The following is a 25025-nucleotide window of genomic DNA, read 5'->3' on the forward strand; positions in this document are numbered from 1 at the left end:
TCAAAAACAGTAACTACCTATTTTTTGTGTACCTTATTGTAAAGTGTTACCAAAAATGTATATGTGCTCTTATCTGAATATTGATCCTGTATTCATCACCTGATGCTTTATTCTCTTCCTGCTGTGTCAAATTAAACCATAATTATATCACACAAAAAGGAGGATGAAATATTCAGAGCAAATAAACAAGGAGAGAAGATTGATATTGATAATTTAAACAATATAGGAAGAGCCAGGTTAAAAGCAAAAGATTTGTATGTACTCGTAAAGCTGAAACTTTTAAACTCTTCATCCCTAAAGTCAGTCGAAAGACATCAGTTTAGATGAATATCTAATGTGTAACAGCTCGATCTTGAATTTGTTTAAATGTGGGCTAATTTGATTGTGTGAACATGAGAGACGCCGGTGAAAAAGCTCTGCACTGTAATTTAATGTGTGTTACTGTAAGGACATGCAGCAGCATCACACACATTCACACACACACACACACACACACACACACACACACACACACACCGCATTACAGTATGATGATGCTTCACATGCTGCTGCTGTTTACATCACTGCTTCCTTTCTCGTGGGAACGATGAAGAGCAGCTTATTATTATTTGAGACGCAAAGGAAGTTCCTTTGCAGAATGAGATTTTTATCATTTCAACAGAATTTGAGAAATGTGGGTAATGACAATGTTCATACAGAGAATTATTATCATGTATACATAATAATAACAGTAATCAGTGGGTTTAATGTAACAGTCTCAGATTTACAGGGTCACTCTTCTTATGTGATGACATAATAATTAAATATTGCTATTGTTTGATAAACAAACTGTCTATTGATTTAAAATATGCAATCCATGTTCAATTCTCAACATTACATAGCCATTATTAAGTAAACCATTATAGGGGAAGGTAGTTTGGTGATTACATGATGAGTCTTTTCCCCAGTATAACATGATGATGATCATCATCCCCTTGACATCTCCTTACAGTATGGTTTTGGTTATCCTATATGAGATACAGTATCTGTACTGCACTGATGACACTTTGCTTAATTTTGTTCTCCATTTCATTTAGATGTTCCAGCATAAACAGATTCATTCATGTCAGAATTTGTTTCATAACATAGTTAGAAAATGAATTTCCTGTTTGGGTCAGAGGTTGTAATAACAGAGAGCGTCCAACATACATGCAACTCACCAGCAGTGACTGTTCACAATTAAATCATAGTTTACAGGGGAGTTTCAAACATTGCATCAACAACTGGTATATACTGAAGTATAAGTATTCTAAAGAGGAGCATTTCCGTCTTGTTTACTCTAAATGGAGTTGAGAAACTCTAAAAAGGGAGTAGTCTTTTGGTGGGCATGGGTGCAGTCCCTCGGTATACCTTTATTCCATCTGAGGTTGGGTTGAAGGCAGCTGTTTCTTCTCAGAGAAGATGTGCTGATGTGGAGAGTCATCCAATGAAGGGGCTCTTCATTCAATCAAATCTGTATCGGTACAATTTTCTTTTCCATCCACTAGATGGAGCCATGATCAGTGTGGTACAGTGAATATCTTTGGACCCAAATGATTCTCTACAACACACTCCTTCCTTTCTACAAGTTTATTGAACTTTTTACTACAACACAATGATTCACATACAATACAGCATAGTAATGAGTCTATATATACAGAACTGTGATTCTTCACATAATCATGTTGACGCTACAGTATAGGCATACAGAAATAAATAAAACAAACATTTCTTTGAACGAAATTAGCGTGTGCATTTCTTTTGCATTTTACTATCTCATGGCACGCTATTTTACTTACAAGATTAACAATATATAGCACATGTATTTTAGATATGTTGAAATAAGACAGTTGGACAGCAGGTGGCAATATAGTACACATCCCCCCCTCCTTCGGATTTATTTATAATACTTGAAACATGATGTCAAATAGAGGGTTTGCTTGGACACATACAGTAGGGTCTGACCAGAGGGTTTTTTTCATTTTGGATGTCATGTGCTAGAATGGAGACACTATGTTTAAAATGTTGTTATTTCTGTATATTTATCATCCCATTTATCTGCTAAGCCTTGAAGAATACCTGCTGACCTGATTTTTCATCAGCACTCGCATGAGGAAGACAGTGGTGATGGCTCATGGTGGCTGTGATTGTGAATGCGAAGCCCTGAGATGTTGTGATGAGCATAAAGCATGAGACAGAGTGGTGCTGTCATGAGTTAGGCTGTTAAGTATTAGACAATTTACATACTCAGGTCCTATTTGGGCTAAATAGAACAAGTCCAGTCATGCCATGTAATACACTGAACTTAGCATAGAGAATTATTTTTCATTGTAAAAGATTTTGTTATTTAAAAGCTGTTTGGTCGTAAAGCACGTTTCCTTTAAAAGCGACACACGTCTGTTCTAATCTGTCCTTTCAGCGACTCAGCTCAGTCCAAACACATCCATATGTTCGTCACCCACCAGAGACATGTTGCGTTCTTCTATCCTGATTGGCTGGTCAGGATTTCTGACTGAAGAATAACAGCACACCTTGACAACAAGCTACAAACAACAAGCATCTGTCAAACGGTCGGTCCATCCCAGACTGGTGGCTGCTCAGCTGGGGACTCGTTTGCAGACACTCCCTAATCATCGGACTGTTGATGGGTCTGTTTAAAAAGCACTGAATCACTAAAAAAACATCCATATAGTCTAAAAAGTGTTGAAGATGTTACTTCACTTCTGTTTTAAAATCAAAATTTAGACAATACATAGTCTAACTTTACATTGGGAGACAAAGGATGCAGGCATTATAATTTCAGCCTTACTAGGTACCAAATAGGAAAATGCATCAAGCACCAGAAAGTTTAGGAAAATATTTGAAATCAATGTAGTATACCTTGATATGCCCTTACGTGGTAAACCCAAACTTTCTGGTCCTGCACTAGAACATTTTTGCAAGCACGTTTTCAGCCTAGCCCTGATTCTGTTTTATGATGGAGGAGGAATCTGTGTATGAATGAACTTCAGGAGAATATAACTACTGCTCTGATAAGAGCTTTTAAATCTACTTACAGCTATTGATGTACTAAAGTTGCATCTTTCTCTAGAAACTTTAAGATCAGCTCTTATTCGACATTTAAGAGGATGTTAGTATAGTGTAATAAGCGTATAATGAGTAGCTCTAGAGGTAGTAATTACAAATGTATGCACACGTGTTAGTTTGATCATGAGAAGTCAGCTCTTGTTAAGGCTCGACATGAAGACTCACAAGGTGTCGGTGCAATGCAGGGAGGGATCCACAATAAATGGAAGTGGGCAGCATTACCTGAAATATACAATGGCATCATACAGCTGCAACATCACAGTATCAAAGCAATAACAAAAGGTTTCCTCAACACAGGCTGGGTTTCCCTGACACATGTTGCTCCACTTATGATGTGTTTTTTGTTGTTTTTCCTGTGTTTGAGCCACATTAACACAACAGACCAGTTTTACATTAAAATAGGAAATCTAAAGCACTGAGCCCTGATCGGGATTAAGGGAAACCCTCTCGCTTTCTCTCTCTCTCTCTCTGTGTGACATCTGTCGAAGTCGATCAGACTCTTCACTCGCAGCATACCAGCTCCTGACTGGAATCAGGACACATGCAAAGATTTGAAAGCTAACCCTCTAAGCGACATGCATGCAGAGTGTGGGTCTTCTGTTACAAGCTGGCGTTACACACTATACTCTTATTTACGACAGAGAAAAAGGTCACGTCTGCCTACAGTATGCCATTCACATGTTGCCCATAAGAAGATGTGTGCAGGGGACGGTGGAGGCTGGAACAGTTGCTGGTCAAAAACCTCTACTGGAGTATACAGCACTATTATTTACAACATGTGTGTACTAAGTCATCAGGGATGGAGTTAGTCCCGTTTCAGCTCAACCACCTCAGGAGGTAATCAGCATCAGTGATATCTGGTGACAAATTGATTGGGAAAGAGATCAATGAGTTGATTAAGTGAAGTTCTTATTTTTAAAAAAACGAATTCTGATTTAATTTACTTCCTCTACTGACTGAACTGGAAGGGACTGGACCCCAAACCTAAGGGTCATAGTGGTCACCAAAGGAGCTGGAGGGGCTTCATCTAGTGTGAAGACTACAGGGCTACAGATCTTCATCATCATCTTCATCAGTGATGCAGTGGAGGGACAGGGGAGACAGGCTGCATGCAGATGGAAGGAGAGGGTCCGTGGACAGGTACAGTGTTTGGTCATCTTCTGGAGAGAGACAATAAAAGGAAGTCATCATTTGGAGAAATACAGAAATCTGTTGAATGTTCTATTAGATGTTTCTTATTAAAGGACCATAGCAATGGTTTTGTTTGTTTGAAAAAACCTAAATATGCCTTGCATTTTTTGCCCACACATTTTTCCAAAGCGTGCCATAAGTTTGTCGACTGATTTTCTAACTTCCAGGCAGCCACTGGTTTCAAGTTTAAGGCAGTGTGTTAATAAAGTAAATTGCAGTGACTTTTTCTTGCTTGACACAGGAACCACCCAACCCATCATGGCGAACACTTTTTCCACCTTATTAATTTCTTTCTGTAAACTGTGAGTTGATTTTCATAATGTACTATAACAAATCAAAGGACAGAAATTTGTCTAAAATGTTAAAAAGTAAATTAAAATGCAGATGACTCGTAGTTAATGTCTATCTGTATGGTTGAAGTAACTGCATTGATAAAGACGGTTTTAGTGTGTGTTGTGTGTGTGTGTGTGTGTGTGTGTGTGTGTGTGTGTGTGTGTGTGTGTGTGTAAGACTCTGTGTACTTTGTTAATTACCATGGCATTAACTTGCGGCGGTCTCCTGCTGAATGATGTAGTGCCTGTTTGAATCATCCACCTCGCTGCCACAGTAAACATCACTTCTGGTGCAGATATACAAACACAACACTCAGTATTGTAATTCTGTTTACTGTTGTTTTACTGTAAACTTAGTGTAACTGACATCCTCACCTGTTGTCATTGATGTCTCTTGTCTCACTGATACTGTTACCTGCTGTAAATAAAACAATAGATTAATTCCATTGGTTGATAAGGATGATCAATATCATCAACTGGTAAATGGATCCTATAATATAATAAAGAGTGTATAAAGAACAGTGAGCTCCTGACAATAAACATCTCATACTCTTGATGCCAAACTCTGTGCACGCATGTATACATGTATGTGAATATCAGTTTGGATACAGGTACGTGTGTGTGCTCTTGTACTTACCGTTGTCAATGTTGAGTGGGAAGGACTCCAGTATGTCTCCGGTATATCTGCCTGCTCTGTAGCCCAGTGCTGTGGAAACTCTGTGTAAAACATTACAGAGGGAACAGAAAACACAAATATGAGCACAGCATTAGACGTTACAAGTGAGGGAGACTTGCCTGATCCAGCAATATGAAAAATCAAAAGGTCGACAGAGTAAAAAGGAATACATTGTTGAAGCAATACTTAACATCAAAGAGAGAAGCCTGCCAGCTATAGATTATAATGAAATGACCATGCTTGGATGAACGACCGCTCAGTACCCGTCTACAAACCACAGGATGCTATGTTTTTTAAAGAGTAGTGCTGACTCTTCCTGAACTCTGTCATCTGACATATGTCACACACCTTACTTAGGCCATGCAATCTGTGGCCTGAAATGGTGGAAGGAAGGATTTAAACTCACGTGTTGCTCTGGACAGAGTTGGGGTTGCAGTTTGAGCTGGCGGCGCTTGGCTGTGTCACGTTGCCCTGGAAGAGGGCGTTGCTGTAGGTGTTGGCCTGTTCAGTGGCACGGATGTAAGTGTAGAACGGGTTGGTGGGAGAGCAGACAGGCATCTGCTTCGGTCTCACTGGCTTAGCTGTCAGGATGATAATGTAATGTAAGATAGGATACAATAATAATGAAACTGGGTTATTGCAGACCAAATAAGAGACAGAAAGTCAGTTTAAAATTCCTTGCATTTCAGACATTTCATTTAGGAAAATACCAATACCCAGGCAGCGACACAAACATAAAGCATAAATCAAATGATCAAGCTTCAGTGCTATACCGATCTGTGCTGCATGGGGGCGCCTCAGGGCGTTCTTTGCCCTCATGGCGTCCTTGATGCGGTCAACCTCCTGCTGGTAACGGCGGCGGTCCATCATTGCGCCCTCCTTGGCATCCCTCAGTGCAGTCTCCAGGGCCTTAACTCTCTCAGCAGTAGACCGAAGACGTTTCTCCAACTTTGGAAGCTCACAACGCAGATCTGCATTGTCACGTACCAGCTGGAAGGGAGAGAGACAGAGGGAGGGGTGAGAAATGACACAGGGTGGGAAAATTGGAATCTAAATTAAAAAAAATAATCAGTGTAAAGAAAGAAGAGGAAAAAGAGGAAGAGGAAGAGGAAGGAGTGAAAACATGTAGCCAAGTATGGCACTTACAACTTAAGAAGCTAATTCAATTCCTGTTTAAAATACTCCAAGAAGTACAAATACATAAAAAGCCATGCAATTACAGTAATGTGATGCAATATCATTTAGTAAGTCACTTCCATCACACCAGTCACTAATAAAAAGACATTTAGGGCAGAGTTTAGAGGGCACAATTTGCTTACATTATTTTATTATTATTATTATTATTGAACATACTACTTTACTTGAAGTCTGTTCAATATAGCAACAAATATTCTTTTCTGTTATGGACCCACTTAGGTCAGACTCCTGAGTGTGCAGTTTAGGCAACTAGCAGGCAAATTATCCACCAGAATTACTTTATCTCTTGAAATAAAAATATCAGTCAAACTGTGTTTCCATCACTAAAGGTTATAGTTCCTCTCATCCTCTCTGTGTGTTTCTCACCTGTTTGTGAACCTTTGTAAGTTGGTCCAGGTTATTCTCAAGAAAGGAAATCTTCTGCTTCTGGGTGCAAGACCCCCCGCTATCATCAGGCTCCATTTCGGAACTCTGCAGAGAGGAAGACGAAGCACAAAGATGAGGAAACAAATAGTAAGCAAGGTAGAGAAAGAGGTTTTCTAGTGTCCGGTGGCAGAAGATGATTGTAACACCTGACGGGGGCTGACAGAAGCCTTTATAAATACCACGGATTACTGTGAGAAGACCTTTCAAACTCACTTTTGAGTAATTGTGGTTTAAAACCTTCCACCTTATCTGTTATCAATACACAGTCAAATGTGCCAAACAAGCCCTTTTAGAACAGCTATTCATCCAGCATTTTGCATGGTGACATACTAACTCCTTGCAAGGCCTTTCTGTTGGATCTTTAATCCACTAGTTTACACAAAAGTGAATTTCTTGTGTCACAATATCAAAAAGTCAAGGGGATTAGAGGAATGGAGGATATTGTTGCTATTCTCAGGTTCATCACTGAGAATTTAGGTCACAGATTCCTTAACATCCCGTAACGTAATCATCTTTGAGCTGCTTACTTTTTTAACCCGCGACGTGAGGTCTTGAACGAACAGCTTGCGCAGGTTGTGGAGGGTCTGGAGTTCGCGGGCCTGGAGGACAGAAAGATGGAGAGCAGGTTAGGAAGACAATTCTGCATGTACAAGATGTTAGAGAAAGGTAATTCAAAAGAAAATATAGCAGACTGAGGTAAGACAAGACTCTAAGGTATAAAGAAAGAGAGAGACAGAGACACAGCAAGGGACAATGTTTCAGAAGAGACAGAGGTACACAGATAGTGGTGTATATTTTACTCACGACAGTCTCCTCCAGACCCTTCAAGTCCTGTTTAGTCTGCTCATGGCGCTCATGCAGGAATCTGACAGAAACAGCAAAACCATCATTACAAATAAGACAACACTTCTGTGTATTTCAGGACAATTTAATATCAATGGGTTGTTTTGAGTGCCCTCTGCTGGAATTTAAAAGAAGAAACAGTGGACTGTATCAATTCTATACTCCAATGTTTCTAAGTTCTCCATTGAAATAATCATGAAAACGCTGTAAACCACTGTATGCTGACCCATCCCACACATGCAGTACTCTATACTCAGACCTTTGTTTCAACCACACTGAGTAGTGAGAAAGTGGACCTCAACAACACTTACGAGAGCTCCTCCAGACGCTCACTCTTAGTGTTGTCCTGACTCTTCAGGCGTTCAAAGTCGGCGCGGACATGAGCCAGCTCCAGTTCCAGCTTGGAGTTACGACTGGAGGTGGGAAACAACAGCACACATGTTCGGAAGGAAAAAGAGAAAAGGAAGAGTTGAATGAACAGCAAACCTGTTTTATTCCACAGATAATAGTTGGTAAACCTTTGTGTCTACAGTATGAATAAATGTATGTTATATTGTAAATAATAAAAATAGCTTACAACAATTAATAATGTTAAATTATAACATATATGGCATCTATGTGTAAATAGAAAGAACTAATTAAGATGGTCACAGACTCAGTGAGCTCGTCAATGATCCTCTGCTTCTCATTGATCTCATCCCGCAGGCGGGCCAGCTGCTTGTGATGGAGGCCACGGTGAGACTCCTGCTGACGGGAAACCTTCTGCAAATGAAAAGAGCAAAAGGCACAACGTCTTCAGAGATGCTGGCTTTAGCAGGGAAAACTAGAAAATAAATATTAATAAATATAAATTTTTAAAAATAAAAAGCCACATAATCTAGGATTTTAGGATATTTTTAGGAAAAAGGTATTCCGTTTTAAAATTACAGAAAAAGAGGCAATCAGATAACTGATACATTTAGTAAAAATGGGGATTATTAGCAATATTACAATTAAAATATACATTTTAAAATAAACAACAGTATAACACCATGCACATGCGCACTCATTACAACATTTATGAGTCTCACACAACACCACTCTGGTCTTGAGTGAAACCATAGCTAATAGTTGCCATTGTTATTGCCATGTTAATTTGTAAATAAAGCAGAAAAGGGGAACAGCATTACAGTACAGTGCAAGTTATGCCCATATTTGGCATTGAGGGACTCCAAAAAAGTAATGGAAAGTAATCAAGTTATATTGCTTTAATATTGTGATATTGGGATTAGGTTGCTGACCACATGTTTTAATAGATAATAAGTAACTGTATTGGAATACATTTTTAAAGTAACCCTCATAAACCCTGCATGTAGCACCCTACAGAAACTAAAATACAGGCATGAAATGGCAAAAAGGAGTTACATCTGAACAATAAGTACCTTACTTGTATTATATTCTGGGGGGACAGGATGCCCGTGTCACAATTTCAATTAATTAAGTCAAAATCAGTAAATCAGTTTACTAAGGTTTTAGGCTGGGCACTAAAGAAATTGCCTTTTAACGTTTCTTACCTTCACATTTCCATCCTCAGTCTCACCCTTCTCTCCATCCTTCTCCTCAAGCAGGGAGTTATCTGTAAGAAGAAAAAGAGAAAGAAAGTATTCACCACAGAGCAACAACCTAAAAAAAAAATCCTATTTCCTTTTGCTTGAACATTAATTCTGTAGTTAATATTTGGTGTATGTGTATGTGTACACGTGCACTGTGCAGGTTACCCTGGTCTTGCAGCTTGGCCAGCTCTTCGCTCAGGGAGTCGTGGCTCTCCTCCAGCAGCCTCTTCTTCTGCTCCACGCTCTGCATGTACTCTGTCAGGGAGCGGATCTTAGCTTCATGCTGTACGAACACAAACAAACGCACACACAGGAAATAAAAACAAAAAAAGTCATAAAAACCCAGCCACAACAAACTACAATATTTCATTAATTCACGCAGGCTTTCCTCCACTCCATCTCTTCCTCTCCCATCCTGTCCCTCTCCCTCCATCCCTCACCTGGGAGATGAGGAGCTGGCATGAGGAGAGCTCCCTCCCAGTTTCCTCCATCTTGCGGTGGCACTCCAGCTGCATGTTCTCCAGCTGGCGGCAGCGCTTCACCATGCTCTTCACCTCCGACTTGATCTTGCTGATGTAGAGGCGAGCCACCGTGAACTCTTCTTCGATCGCGCCGCTAATCTCCACCGGCTGAGGATTGTAGAAAAGTGGTGATTATTTTCTCTTCCACGCTTTCTTCTCCAGTCGGGACTAACGAGAAACTCGACTCAACACACTCTATGTAGTGTACCTACAGTATATGTACAGTACATTTAAACCTCTGTTAACACTTAGAGCCAACTCACCAGCTTGATCTCCCCGTTGCCCACGATGGTGCTGAACTCACTGAGGTCCCTCATCAGACCGTTGAGGACGTCAGCGATGCGTTTCCTCTGCTGCCCGCTCACTTCCTGCATACGAGACAGCTCTGCCTCCAGCTCCATCAGACTGGCCTGTAAGAGAAAAAGAGAGGCTCAGTCAGGACCAGGGAAGCACTACCAATTTCCAACAGAAAGCACCCAGAGACCACATATCACCAGAAAAAAGTTTATGGTACATCTAGGTCGAGAAACCAGGATATCTCTTCATATGTAAATTATATAAAAGTAAGATTACCCCAAATAGGACAGAGGTACTGTTGCAGTTTCAAGCTTTCAGTTTTAGTCATAACTGTTGGGTGATGGAGGCCATAGTTTTTGGAGAATATCTAAAAATTGTCCCCGAACATTAAGGCTTTCATATGACGATGGATTGTGCAAGATTTCATCTCAAATGATTAGGTTGCTAGCTTCACCTATAGGTCCTTAAAATGTGACTGCACAATTCTAAGGTGTTATGGCAGTTAAGCCAAATGGAGAAGAAATTGACAACCATCTGAGAAACAGTACTGCATCTCAAAAGTCCATTTATTTTTTCAGTCCTCTACAGCTAAGCCTAATGTAATGTAAAAAGTCTCTAACACTTCTCCTCCAGTACTTGACTGTCATATAATTCCTGCAGTATTTTCCGCTCACTGCTACAGGTGCTTGTCTCTTTAGTGCAGCAAGGAAGCGAGCGTCCTTCTGTTTCAACTCCTGTCTCTGATTTTAGCTCTCTGTCAGTCAATCTCACATTTATACCATTCCTCTTCAAACGTACCATTTTCTGGGACAGTTGGTCAGCCAGCAGCTGGTTCTGCAGGCCTTTCTCCTCCACCTCCTGGCTCTTCTGGTCGTAGTTGATGGCAAGCTCCTCCAGAGCCTGCAGCACCTCCTTCACCTCAGCCTTGGCACAGTCGCTCTCCACCTGAAGCCTGCCAAGTTCAGCCTGGACCTTATCCCCATCGCCCTTGGATGAGGCTAGGAGCTGGAGGGGGGGAGGGAGGGAGTAAAAGAAAAGAGAGGGAGACATGTCGTCAGTTAAAGGTGCAGTAGGTAAGACTTATAAAACTAACTTTCTGTCATATTTGCTGAAACTGACCCTATGTTCGAGTAGAACTACATGAAGCAGGTAATTAAAAAAAAAAAAATCCGGCTCCTCTGGCACCACCTACAGCCTGTAGTGCGATTTGCAAATATCCACCGCTCCCTGTTCAGATACACCAATCAGGGCCAGGGGGGGTGTCTAACTGCATGTCAATCACTGCTCATGCACACGCGTTCATTCTCCCTTGTGGGGGGAGGGGCTTAGGAGACCGTTTTGGGCTTCAGCGGAAAGGGGGGAGGGACTGAGAAGTTGTCGATGTTTAAATTTTTTGAAGTCCTGGATCTTCGCAATCCTACCTACAGCACCTTTAAGTCATTTTCTCCATTCCTCAATTCTTCAGCGGCTGTTTCAACGCTGACACTTGGTTTTAAGATTACATTTAGAATTAGTAAGTACCCTCTCAAACATAGTCTGTGTGTGCATACAGTGTGTATGTGTTTGTATAAACTGACCTCATCCTGGTCCAGCATCTGCTGCTTCAGTTTCTCCACCAACTGGCACTGCAGGTTGATCTCATCATCCTGCAGAAACATGATTTTATCATTCTTGTTTGATTGAATATATGTGACACTGAAAACTTTATAGGCTTTCATCTACTTTGTCCATGATTGTTTTATATCTATAAACCCTTAATTAAATTTCGGTCTATAAGATGTCGCAAATGTTACTGTACACACTAGCGAGAAAGACACTTAAAAATAGTCCTTCCTTTGATATTTATAAAAACAATTACATCTACATTTACACTGAGGTGGAATTAAAGTGGAGCAAAAGTAAGCAAGTTCACTAATGTACAGGCAAAAAGTGTCTGTGGTAATTAGTATGTTGATGTTTGGACCTTATCATCCAGCTGCTTGTAGAGCTTGCGGATTTCCTCCTCGTACTTCTGCCGCTCCTCCTCGGAAATGCGAACCACAATGGAGGAGGTGTCATTGTCCAAAATGGGACGCTCCTCCACGGTCTCAAAACGGGTCACCACGTCTGCCGTGGTCTGCTCCGTCTCAGGCACCTCCTCTCCTGAAGGAAAGGGATGAAGGGACAAAGACGACAGAGAAACAAAGAAATTAGAATAATATGGTTGTGTTTATAATGTCAGCACAGAAGAGTTGAAGTTATGCAGCTGAAAAGTTAGTCAGAAAACACTTAATGTGTCTCACCATTTCTCCAGCGGTTGAGCTCAATCTCCAGCTTCTGGACGGTTTCCTTCAGAGTCTTGTTCTTCTCCTTCTCTTTCTCATACTTCCTCTTCCACTGCTCCGCCGTCAGCTCCAGGTTGATGGAGGCGGTGTTCCTGATGGTCTTGGCGCTGTGACAGAGGACGACAAAGACAGAGAGACACAAATGGAGAAAACAATGTGAGTCATTTTTTTAAGTTTTAAATTAAGGAAAGGACTGATGATCAGTGTTTGTGTTCAATTAGAAATTCTACTGGATACAATGCCCAAAATTCAGCTTTATGTTGATCATATAGTTTTAAAGTCACCTGATAAGTATGAGAGGAAACTATTGTAAAGAAATAAGAATATAACACAGCTAATGCCTGATTTTCTTATAGGTACATTTCTATTTTTGAGACATTTCTTCAGCCTTCTGACTCAAAAACACATTAATACCTCCCTGGTGAAATAACATAATTTCCTTTAAATAAATATAAGTGCAATATAGTCAAATGGGCAGTGTCAGTTAGCTTCTGTGTCTGCCTTGTTTGGATTTTAGGTCACGCCCAAAATAGTTCATTGCCTTCCTTATGTAAATTATAATCAGTTTGGGTTCTTGCTAAGAAACCTTGCAGCATGTTAATAAACTGTTAGACTGAGTTCATTTTTCATGTATATATTGTATACTAAAGTTTCTTTCCAAAGCTGCATTGGCTGTATCCACAAATGTATCTACCGTTGTCCAAACATTAGAGTGGATTTGGTCTCGGCGTCGTTGTAGCTGGAGGGAGAGCAGCAGATGAACATGGTGGTGCGACAGTTTCCACCGAGGGAGTCCTGCAGGATGCGGGTCATTTTGCTGTCACGGTACGGTACGTGACTTTTCTGAAGGAGAGAGGTGAGGGAGGGAAGATGATGAGAGAGGAAGCAGAGGGAAATAAAGGAGAAGAAAAAAAAGGAGGGGAAAAGATCCAGATCCAGAGACAATTTGAAACTAAAAGCATGACAGGAAGGCAGGAGATACATTTAATTTGCTTCCTGATTTTGGATTTCTGTGTGATTCATCAGCAGATTATATTCAGCAAAAATGTACACTTTCCCATTCAACTTGATTTCTCAAACAAATCCCATAACTCCTGTCAAAAGTCTCAGATTTATTGTGCCGCATCCAACTAATCTTATAATTGGCAGGGATAGTTTTGGCATTTGACAGCCAAACCTGTTGAGTTGGCAGAATGGAAAGAAGGGTTCAGATACTGGGCAGGATGCATTTCATAAACAAATTGACAGGAGGGACAGATTTGAAATGAGAGAGGAGGGCTATATGCAACAGTCTCTGAACATGGAGATAAACAGGACTATTCCAGTTGTAGAAATAGAAATTAAACACGTTTTAATTTATTTTAAGTCCCCAAATTCTACAATAGAAGTAAGCTTCAGTTGGGGAAAAGGTACATATGTTTCACTTAACTTAAATGTGAAAATACTACTTTACATCAGCTCCTTAAATATCTCACACATTGATTAAACACTGCGATACAGTATACTCCAAAATAGCAAACCAAGACCAAAACATACAGTAAGCACTACCATTGTTTAACACTTTATGGTGATTTATTAGCTGATCTACAAAGTATTTTAATTTAATCCAGATCTGTATTTCTGTAGACCTATTTTATTATATCTCTTGAGGCACACAGCCTCAATTGTTTCTCTACCGTCTATACAAATAGAGGTAAGTAGGGTGAAAATAGCTCACCGTGCCCTCAGCCAACGCAGAGATGACATTTCCCAGAGCAGAAAGAGACTTGTTGATGTTTTTAGCCTCATCCAGGACAGCTCCTGCTGCTCCAGTCTTACTGACCTGGAATAAAGAAAAAGAGTGAAGTAAAATATTAATGATGAACTGCTGCAGAAAAACACAGAAGGTAATTAATTTGAAGCAGCTGAATTGCATGTTGGAAGTTGCTGATTTATAAACAATATTTTCCTCAGGGTGTCTCCTACCTTCTCACTGCCAGCCAGATCCACCAGGTACAGCTTTCCACACAGTTTCTGCTCAGTCTCCACATGCTCCTGTTTGATGTTGATCAGGAAGATGCTGTGGCTGCGAGAACTGTGCTCGTTCATGTCTGCACAAAGACAAAAGCAGCATAACAGTTGGGTAGAGCAAAAGGCAAAGAGGTTTCGTTGCAGTCTTAGAACCTTTGCTGTTAAAATTTATGTTTAAAAGCGTTTTCAGAGACACATACATACAGGAAAACACAGTAGTTTCACAATAGAAAAAGAGCCTACAACTAGATGTGTAATAATGGAGATTTACATACAAGTAAACTTTGTTTTACAAAACATACAAACTATTATTTGCATGCCTCTCTCCTACCAGCAGTTCTTACCAATCACCTTAATGCAGTGAAACTATTAACAGATTAATTTAATAATAATTTATCTGTGCATTTCAAATCTTCCTTGTCTTTTTTGTCAACCAGAACAAGTCATCTCTGCAGCAGAATGATATCATTATTTCACAGAGTGCAGATAACAAGCAGCACGGATCGAAATGCTGCGCTTCATCAGACAGTAAGTAAGTTCAGGTTTCTCTGCAGACCATATATCTGAGGGCATCAGCTCAGTGTCTGCAGAGTGTCGCCCCATTAGTCTGCTATCAGCACACCGCTCTGCAGCACCGTGAGTCAGCAGGCATCAACCAGGAAACAGAGAAGACTGCTGGTGAACGCAGCTTTAAACACATTGGATCCACTTCTGCTCACAATCAGTTGATTTTCAAAGCTAGAATGTTGTAGGATTTGATTGTTTGTGAAAGGTTTGTCTTATTTCTGCTCTACTGAGCACACTTTCTTTTGGGTATATAGTATATAGGCTACATTACAAGTATGAGCAAATAATATATATATAAGTAAATATTTCTTATTTTCTTTTTTAAAGAGAGGAATTCTATTTAATTTGTCACAAAGAAGAAATTTGTCTTAGCCTCCATTATCTCCCACACAAGTACGTAAAATCCATAAAATACAAAGCCCACACAATCCTCTAGCTTAAACATCCATGCATGCCTGTTATACAACCCCGTTACAATGACAATGTTTATTTATAGTCATAACACACAGGCAGAGATACATTTCATAGTGATTTTGCATGCACCAAGGGACTTTGTATCTTCTGCCAGAGCACAAGCTGCAGCTCAGTGTGAAGAGTAAGAGTTGGGTCAGAGACCACCAATAGATCAACTCAATGGATGGATGATTTAAAACACCATAGCTGTTTTATAGCAGTCTGTACCAGACAAGCAATCTGACCGTATTATCTTTAAGTTGCAACATGATGCAGAATTCTCCCAGCCAATTACACTCTGTAGCTGAGCCTATATATATCTAGAAAATAATTGTATTCAAACTCTGCTGAACACAAATATCTGTTATTATTAGTTATAAACATTTCACTTTTGTTTGCCTTACATAAGACACCAAAAGCTTTGGAGATGACTTCATAATAAAGTCTTGGACTGCATAGCCCCAAGTGCAACAGATCTATTAAATGAGGAATATGATTTCTAAATAAAGATTATGCATTTCTGTGCTTCTCAACTGATCCTTATTGCATAAATAGGAATATTATATTTCTGTGTTTATAAGTATTACTGATATAGGAAAACATAGAAAACAATGATAACAGATTAAGTTGTTTTCTGTTGTTGGTCTTTAATATAATAATTAGAAAACCCCAAAACAACGCATGTTCCACCCCCTAGGTTGCAAATGTGGCATGAATACTATTGGGACATCAGCAAGATATAAATGTTTGCATATGACGAGCAATATGATTTAAAAAAAATAATAAAACGTAATATTTCTACAAGAATAGTACTGTTCTGCTTCCAGAGAGGCTGAGCAAAGGCATGCATCGGTCTGAAATGAACATTCATGTAATGTGTGAAGCTAATTTGATTGCATATCAATAAATGTATTAAGTAACTGTGAATGAACATTCCTCCAACATTAAGTGTGAGCAATAAAATCATAGTGGCTTGATCATTTGCTCATGGTGCCAAACAGGAATTCATGATACATCCTGCATTAATGTATGCATTAAATCATCATGAGTCATGCACATAAGTATATGACTTGTACCTTTATTATAAAGTGATGGCCAATTATTTTATTTTGAATGTGAGTATCACTCGTGATTCATCTCTCTGGCTTATTACCTGCATCCTGAGACTATGGGATTATCATTGTCAGGAAGCTACACTGCAGTGATTCAGTTTCAGGTGATTAAGGACTCAAACTGAGAAGCAGGAATGTTAATGCACAAAAGTTCCTACTGATATGACACAATGGCTGAAGCGTAGCAGATAAATAGTATTTGATGACTCTACAGTTAAATTAACTCCACAATATGCTGTGTTGATTTATGTGGTGTTTCTGGTTAACAATAAAAAGAAATTAACTAATGTGATACTAGCTTATGTTTTACAGAGGACATCTCCTTGTTCTGGAAGTTTCTTGATTAATATAACTGTATGAACTTGTCTTTGTTTGCATTAACTGAGTATTTCATTACAACGAGATAACCATGCACTTGCAGAAACGTGTTTTTATCCCTAAATCATAAGGGTTTTTAGCACTGTAACGTATTGTGGGTCATTCAGTGTATTTTTTGTAATTCATTTAAAAGGATCTTCTTGTATGAATGCATGTAGGTCTGGTCCTGCAACACAGTTGATTTGGAATGGCTGACAATAAAGAGAAGTCCAAGTCAATCACTTTGCAGAAAAGGGCAAAATCAAATCACTGATTTCTTGAAAATGTCACAGAAAGTCTGACACACGAATCACTGGGGTACAAAATGCATTAACTCTGAAGAAAGGAGAACTGCACAGGTTGAGATTTATTACACTGAAGCTGTCATGGTGTTTTTGTTGAGCACTGAATCCCAAAAGCTCATCCGGTCACACTCTTTTCACTTCAGTCAACTTCAGCAATGTGAGTCAGCAAAAGAATGAATGAATATGGTGTAATGGCTTGTTGTTTGGATAGTTCTCCAAGGACTTGCTTCATTGTATTTTTGAAATAGCTCCACAGTGATTTAAACTGATTCCTACTTGCTTAAAGACATGAAAGAAATGTCTCAGTGGGGTATGATTATTGTTTTTGCTCTTTTTTCATTATAACTGGCACAACATTTTGACATCAAACCAAATTAGAGCAATCATACTGAAAGACATTGTAAGACAAATGGATACACCTATTGAAGCATTTCTATGGATTTGATGGAGTGCAATCACTGGGTTTACTGAGGTCACGTCTGATTTATTATAACTATAATGAAGTGTTGTACAATGAAGCTAAAGCATCACTCTGACCTGTAAACCCACAGTATTGAAGACGTTAATAAGATATTAGTACTACTGAACCACAGACGAGTGAGTCAGCAGCATGGAGGGCAGCACAAGGTGCAGGAATTACAGATGAGAGAGCTTTTATTTCTTGTGTTTGAAGGTTTTGTAACATACATTAAAGATAAACATACTGTTGCCATTTTATTATATATATATATATATATATATATATATATATATATATATATATATATATATATATATATATAACTGATTTATGTCCTGAATTGCTATATTCATACACCCACTGAATATCCTATGTTGCAACAACAATATTCTAAGGTATAGACTCACTGGTCACAGCAACATGGCGGGCAGCTTTGCCTTCATCGATCACATCCATAACCTCATCAGGGCTGGAGACAAAACGCTCAGTGCATCCCTGAGGAGAGGAAACGAGAGGAGAGGAAATAAGAAGAAACAAGAGCAAAGGAAACAAGAGGAGAGGAGAGAAAACAAGAGAGACAGAGTATGAGTCAGACTTAATATCATGGATCTGAAGCAGTACAGGAATATTGTCGCCTACAAAGACAACATACAAGGCACTTTCACAAACCTTGACAAATGGCACCCTATTCTTATCCTCATGGACAGACAGGTTGGTCTTTGTCACTAAAAACAATAGAGAAATGCATTAGCTAAACACTGGTGCTATATGAGTTTATATTTCACAAATAAAAATACTGTTGCAGGTGATTCATGAAGAGCTAATTAGCACTTTACCATCCAGAAGGTCACGGATTTTGTCCATGTAGATTTCAAAATATGAAACCTGTTGGAGAAAAATAGGGAACCAAATTTAGCTCAGGCTGAAATGTATCATCACATTAAAAAAACTTTCTTTTTGTAAAAGTGCATACAAGTTTTTTGTTGAACAGTTTGCAGACACCAGGTAAAGATTGATACAAAAACAAAGAATTAAGACAAGAAGCATAACATAACACCAGACATAACTCAGGTACTCATGAAATACACTACCTTGATGTGGAATTCCAGGTTTTCGTCCATGGCAAAGATGTGGTTGAAAATATCCTCAGCGATGCGAGGAATGATGCCCATTTGGTGAGGGTCGTGCAGCTTGCCCTGAAACAGGGTGTCACAGATAAAGGTATAACTAAGAATGAGGTGGTGATAGCTATCTGGGGCCAAAGGTTAATAGAGATTTCGTGCATTAATGCCTTTAAATTCTCATAAAATGCCTGTTAAATCAAAACTGAGGACAGCAAATTGGCTTGGCAGAAAAAAGAGAAAATGCTATCCTGGTAGAACCATGAGTCAACAAAATATAGAGTACTCAAATAATATGACTGGTGTCACAGAAAGAATGACTGGTAGATCACTTCTGTGGACCTCCCACTAGTTCCTAGTGACATTAAAATTAATCTTAGTTGTAATGTAATTTGTGAAACAAAAGTGCAATGTTAAATTAGTTCATTGTCCTATAAAATTATCAAAAAGACCCAAAACTACCCAAAATGTTAATAAATAGGGGCAGATAAACACTGAAACTTAATGAAAACGTCCAAGTGGTTGGACACTTTGCCTTATACAACTTTCCATATTTGAGTGGTTGGATAATATTAAGATTCATTTAAAGAAATACTTTTGCTTTATTGCTCTGAATACCTCCATGGTGTGGGTCTTCCCGGAGGAGGTTTGTCCATATGCGAAGATAGTGCCATTGTATCCACCCAGAACATCTATGAGAAAAACAGAATAACAAATGAGACCACAACACATACATTTCAAATATCTGACATATTGTGACATGGCTAATGATTCATACCCTTGACAATCTGCTTGGCACAGGTGTTGTACACCTGCTCCTGGGTGGTGTTGGTCGGAAACACTCGATCAAACACGTAGGACTTCCCCTGTGAAGACCATGAACAACAACAAACAATGAACAAAACAACATAAAAGATATAAGGTGGTCTATCTCCAAATTGAGATCAGATTTCTCAGTTTAGTCTCAGGACATTCAAATAAATCAAAGGTGCAGTATTTGTTGAATGTGTTATGCAGTAGCAGCTAGTCATCAGCCTGAGCTTTGGGAAATGATGTCAGCCCTGTGAGGTGGCTAGTGATTGATTCCTCTGTTTGCACGTGCCTGGCCATAAAGGTATGACATACACACTCATATAAAATGGGTAACTCATCTTTAAACCTTTAAATTTCATCTCTCATAGAGAAACAAACATTAATGTTACTGGCCAACACAACATATTGCTGTTGTCGTGCCAACATTTCAGAAATGTTTAAGAAATGTCTCTTGATGGATTTCTTTTTTTTTTGAAAACTCAACACATTCAAGAGAAAAACCAGTCTCTGAGAATGCTTCAGTGTTGGTAGCATTTTTGTGGATGGTTTGTACAATGCTGCATCATCTTCTGAACAGAAAGTGCACAACAACAGATGATATCAGCAGAGGGAGAAAGCTAGCTTTGCAGTGCCTCTTTCTCCCAGCTAGTCAGAGCCAAATTTCATCCAGGACCAAGGTTGTTAAAAAAACAAAAACATTTTATAGTTTTATATCTAACATGGGAAAAAGTCGTATGAAAGACAATAGCTACTCATGTGTATCCAGTGAGGTGCTATCACTAGCTTTTCTGCAGCACCCTCAGCTGTAGCTAATCAGTCCTAACGAGCTTCTGTTGCTCTATCAACTGTAACTTGATGGGTGTTCTCATTGTGGGTTTCTTCCATCAGGCTTTCTGGAAAATAGAAACACGTTCCCGATATTTTCTGTACGTATTTTTAAAATTAAGGAGTATCTACTGCTGTACTACATTTTAATATGTGAACAATTATTTTGTTATTAGTATTAGTATTTAGAAGAACTACAGCTCCCACAAGACTTTGCCAGTGTACCAAGACTCATGGGGTATGTTTTTTGCTAAATGCTGATAACATATAAAATAATTATCCTTTTATCTTTGTTAAAGGAATAGTTGGACATTTTGGGAAATACATGTATTCATTATTTATATTTTATTTTTTTATTTATTACCTTAGCTTAGCACAAAGACTGGAAACAGGGAGAAACAGCTAGCTATGGCCAACATCTTCCAACCATCACCTCTAAAGCTACCTCCAAAGCGTAGATCCATTTGTTTAGAATATGAACAGAAAACTCCAGGAACACGTTTCGGCTTTTAAGAAAAACTGATTAATTAAATATAAGAAAATAAATTAGGTACAGATGCTAGTTGAACAGGTAGAAGAGGGGACAGGACTTTATAGTCTCTAATTTCTCAGAAAGAGTTTCCACTCTGAATATATTGTTTGGAAATTACCACTCACACTGCAAGGAAGTAGGTCAACAAACCGAAAAATGAAGCTCCTCCACTCAGCATTTTAAATTACTGCAAAGCTCAGTAGAAAGTGCACGAGAACTACAACACACTCTAAGTGTTCTTTTGAGTTTAAAAAAACAAAAGAATATTTATTGTGTGTAGCTAGGTATAATGTACATTGATGTCTGCCCTCATTTTGTAAGAGGGTTGGCAGCTAAATCCACAAGAATGGATTTTGTTTATTTCAAAATGTGCCCCAAATAAATCCGCTCCTCCTAAAATACACACAATCTTGCATAAAACACTGATGAGTGACTCAGCTCTGACACGCCTCGCTGCAGAAACCAAGCTATGAAACCCCTGAATGTCACCGTCCTATCTGATACAGAGGCCAAAACGCAAAGCAATGATGTGAGCTGCCAGAACATGAGCCGTATTAAATGTCATTAACAAATTGACTCATCTGCAGACCTACCCCATAACAGAGTGATTTACCAGAGAGAGATACATTTAGTCCCAGAACAGGGAGGAGGGGAGGAGGGGAGGAGGAGGAGGAGGAGGAGGCACAGAAGGAGACATAAAAATGGAAATGGATGAGCAAAGGAGAAACAGAGGTGAGAGTCAAAGAGGCAGGCGCAAAATATAAAGAGAGAAACAGTAGAATGAGACAGAAAAATTCAAAGACCGAGAGAGAGACAGATGGAGCCGGAGACAAGACTAAACGCAGGTCAGCCGGTGATGCAGGAGCTTGCTGGATGATTATTGATTCTCTCTGTGTGCAATTAGAGAGATCAGTTTCTGACTCTACTGTCCACCGTCATGGGGAGAGGAAGGTCAGGTTGAGATGTTTCCATTATCACTGGAGAAACTTTCAACATGATTCCTCCCTCTGCACACTGCATGTATCAGCCACAGGAGAACCAAAGCTAACTATTCCTCTCCTTTTAGCACTCTAAGTATTCATTGTGTATGTTTCTTTAGCCTTCCTTAGACATGACATAGGCCTACTTGACCAAGAAAAAAAAAACATAAAGAACCAGCAACATATATAAGCAAAATAATAGGCCTACAAGTTACAATCTTTCCTTCATTTGGCCTTTAAACTGGATGTATTTGGAATGATTTTGGCCTCTGAAAATGGGATCAAATCAATTTACTTTCTTTGGATTTCAAATGTAACAGGCGCCAGTGTAGGTGGAGTATTTCAGTCTGCTTCCGATACAAGTCAACTTGTTTCAAGATATTTCTAGAAAAGTGTAGATTGCTGCCCGAAAAAATCTGAAAAATCTTTTAAAAATGCAATTTGTATTCAAAACTAACGCTGAAATGAGGCGACGCTGGCAGTTTTTCTCTTTTGAGGAAATGTTTTCATGATTCAGTCATACACAAAAACATGTCATGTAAGATGACAATGTTTTTGAGTGTTGGATTAACTGTATGAAAATGAATTTAAGTCAAGTGTCCTGACATGAAACAGTGTTCACCCCACATCATAGCCACATGCTCTCCAGCTATTAAACATTCAGAATTTAAAGAGACTGGCTTATGTAATTGTATCCTCCCATACAAACAATCTTCAGAGTAAACAAGGCATGAATCATGAGAATTTGGTCCACCCAGCTCACCAGACCCCATTTCCCAAAACCTAAACATCTACTACAGAGGTGCACCAGTATATTTGTCTGCACCAGCTGAGTAACCCACACAATAGAAGAGAAGAGAAAGCTTGCATGTGCTGTAGCTGACCTCCTTCATGGCAGCATTAAGGAGAGGTTAATTTGCAAATTAACTAAATCACACAGAATTAATGAATGGACCCATCAATATCAGCATGGGAAATACTTTACATTCATTTATATTTACCTTTGAGGGTTGTATTCGTTGTGTGTTATGAATCAGGATTAGGCCTATAGGGCCATGACTGACTGATAAAGGCCTACAGAAAATTATAGCAATTTGTTGTTTTAAAATATGTTATGTTAGCATATCTGTCTCTTTAGAAAAGTGCCTTCCAACATACGTTATGATAACAAGGTGTTGGCTATGTTTCATTCATATGCTACACAGTGCAGACTTTGGTCAGCTGATGCAAAAGGCCAGTTTGCGCACTAACAACATTACATGTATTTGTGCTTTGTCATGTTAAGGAAAAGACAGATTGTGGGGAAATGTATATTCCCCTGTGCTGCACCGATTATCATGTTTCCCTTCCATTCTGCGACCCAAACAGATGAGTCGAGCTGATGATTTATTGATGAAGGCCTGCATGCACAACAAAGCGCCTCCCTTTACTTACCCCGACGAGGACAGTATCGTCTGATTGGAATTTGGGGATGAACTGGTCCCCACGTAGAATCTCTGACTGGTTGAGAGGACGAAAGCGACACAACACTTTTATGTTACACTCCGCTGGAATATCGGCCATTGCGCAGATTCAAGGAGGAAGGATGCTGCTTTCTGAGAGGAGAGATGCTGCCGAGGCTGGAGGCGACCCGTCGCTGATCGGGGCCTGATCTGACCGTCTAAATAAACGAGGAGGGATGCGCAGTGACTTAGTCCTTCTACGTCGAGGGGACTCTGAGGACGGTGGAGAGGTTGGATGGTTTTATCCTGACAAGCTGCGAGAGGATGCAATTTATTTATGCGCAGCTGGATGGTGTTTCCGTGTCGCAGAGAGGCTGGCAGACTGAAATTAGATGTCAAACCGCAAAACGATCCCCTACATCATTGAAAAATAAACCCCGACTCTGCTGTTGCTCGATTTCAATTGTTGGTTTGTTTGACGCTGTCTTTCTCTCGTGTTTTTCTTTTCCTTTTCGGGTGCGGCGGTGGATGTGCGTCAGGCCGGTTGAAGGTGAGATGCTGCTGGAAGGGCAGTGAGGTAAAGCTGCGGATGTTTGGCCTGCTTTGATGGCCACAGCGCCCTCTATCGGCGATCAAAGGAAGGGCGTGGTCAGCATCCGTCTCTTTAAAGTGGTACCCACAGCCTCGCATCATCATTTCAGCATCCTCACTAGCAGGCGGAAACAAGAGCCCCCGTGCTGCAGCGTCACATCCTCACAGAGCCATGAAGAATAACTTCATTACTTTCTGCAAAGCAGCTGCCAGGCCCGATGATGCAGTGACTAATCATCAAAGTCATTATTTGGCCTCTCTCCAATGCCTGATTGTATTCTTTGGAAGACATAAGAAACCATTATGGAAAGGCAGTGGATATTATTGATTAAAGCTGAGTTTAGGCCTCACCTTGAAGGAGCATCTCAGAGATGATGCAGCACAATGTAAACATTAAAAAATACAATTCAGAATTAACTCATTAAGCTGCACAAACCCGTACCTTTGTTTTCATTAATAGAAAGATTATGGATACTTGAGATATTGTGCCAGATATTTTAATTTATGAAAAAAAATGCCCATTTTGCTAACATTTAAGATATCCTGATAAAAGGCTAACATATTATTCCAGGGGCAACTACATTTGAAAATAAAATGTAGTTGGCCCTGGACTTTGTCTAGACCAAACAGTTAAACCTCTTAACTACGGTGAACGGTCACTTTAATTGATATCTTTTGTAGTAACAGCCTCCAATGTTATGCCCATGTTTAATATAATCCTTATCTAACAATGTGTGAGACTTAAAGGCAAATTCTCATAGCTATAAACTGCATCACAAAGTTTCTTGCATCCCTTTCAGAAGAGAACTCAACACAAGGTACATTTTCTGTAAATAGTTTAATATTAAATAAAAAAAGACTCCCATATAAAAAAGAAAGCTACAGTCCACAATTTAATCATCTTTTTAAACATAAGTATTGAAAGCAAGGGGTAGAATGAGAAAAATACTTAA

General features: G+C 39.4%; 1 protein-coding gene across 9 annotated transcripts; it reads right to left on the reverse strand.

The window, feature by feature from the left end:
* Window positions 1-1593: 1593 nt before the first annotated feature.
* On the reverse strand, window positions 1594-24112 carry kif5aa (kinesin family member 5A, a). Of its 9 annotated transcripts, none has more exons than XM_031286935.2 (29): window positions 23474-24112; window positions 19668-19755; window positions 19508-19581; window positions 18860-18964; window positions 18605-18653; window positions 18438-18493; window positions 18176-18263; window positions 14470-14594; window positions 14222-14326; window positions 13199-13347; window positions 12463-12611; window positions 12144-12322; window positions 11758-11826; window positions 10979-11185; window positions 10147-10293; window positions 9803-9991; window positions 9528-9645; window positions 9324-9385; window positions 8426-8532; window positions 8082-8183; window positions 7732-7792; window positions 7455-7526; window positions 6868-6972; window positions 6078-6354; window positions 5711-5885; window positions 5266-5345; window positions 5004-5043; window positions 4830-4912; window positions 1594-4265 (listed from the first exon to the last, which is right to left on the reverse strand). In XM_031286935.2, exons 1-28 carry the CDS (start codon window positions 23600-23602, stop codon window positions 4837-4839), a joined length of 3183 nt encoding a protein of 1060 aa, XP_031142795.1. In that variant the 5' UTR covers window positions 23603-24112; the 3' UTR covers window positions 1594-4265; window positions 4830-4836. The 9 variants fall into 9 exon arrangements, with proteins under 9 accessions (XP_031142795.1, XP_035864447.1, XP_031142794.1 ...); XM_036008554.1 differs by having other exon boundaries at window positions 1594-4262; window positions 4830-4915; XM_031286934.2 differs by having other exon boundaries at window positions 1594-4262; window positions 5004-5046.
* Window positions 24113-25025: the final 913 nt, after the last annotated feature.

This window comes from Sander lucioperca, chromosome 12, assembly GCF_008315115.2.
Source record: "Sander lucioperca isolate FBNREF2018 chromosome 12, SLUC_FBN_1.2, whole genome shotgun sequence".
Lineage (NCBI taxonomy): Eukaryota > Metazoa > Chordata > Actinopteri > Perciformes > Percidae > Sander > Sander lucioperca.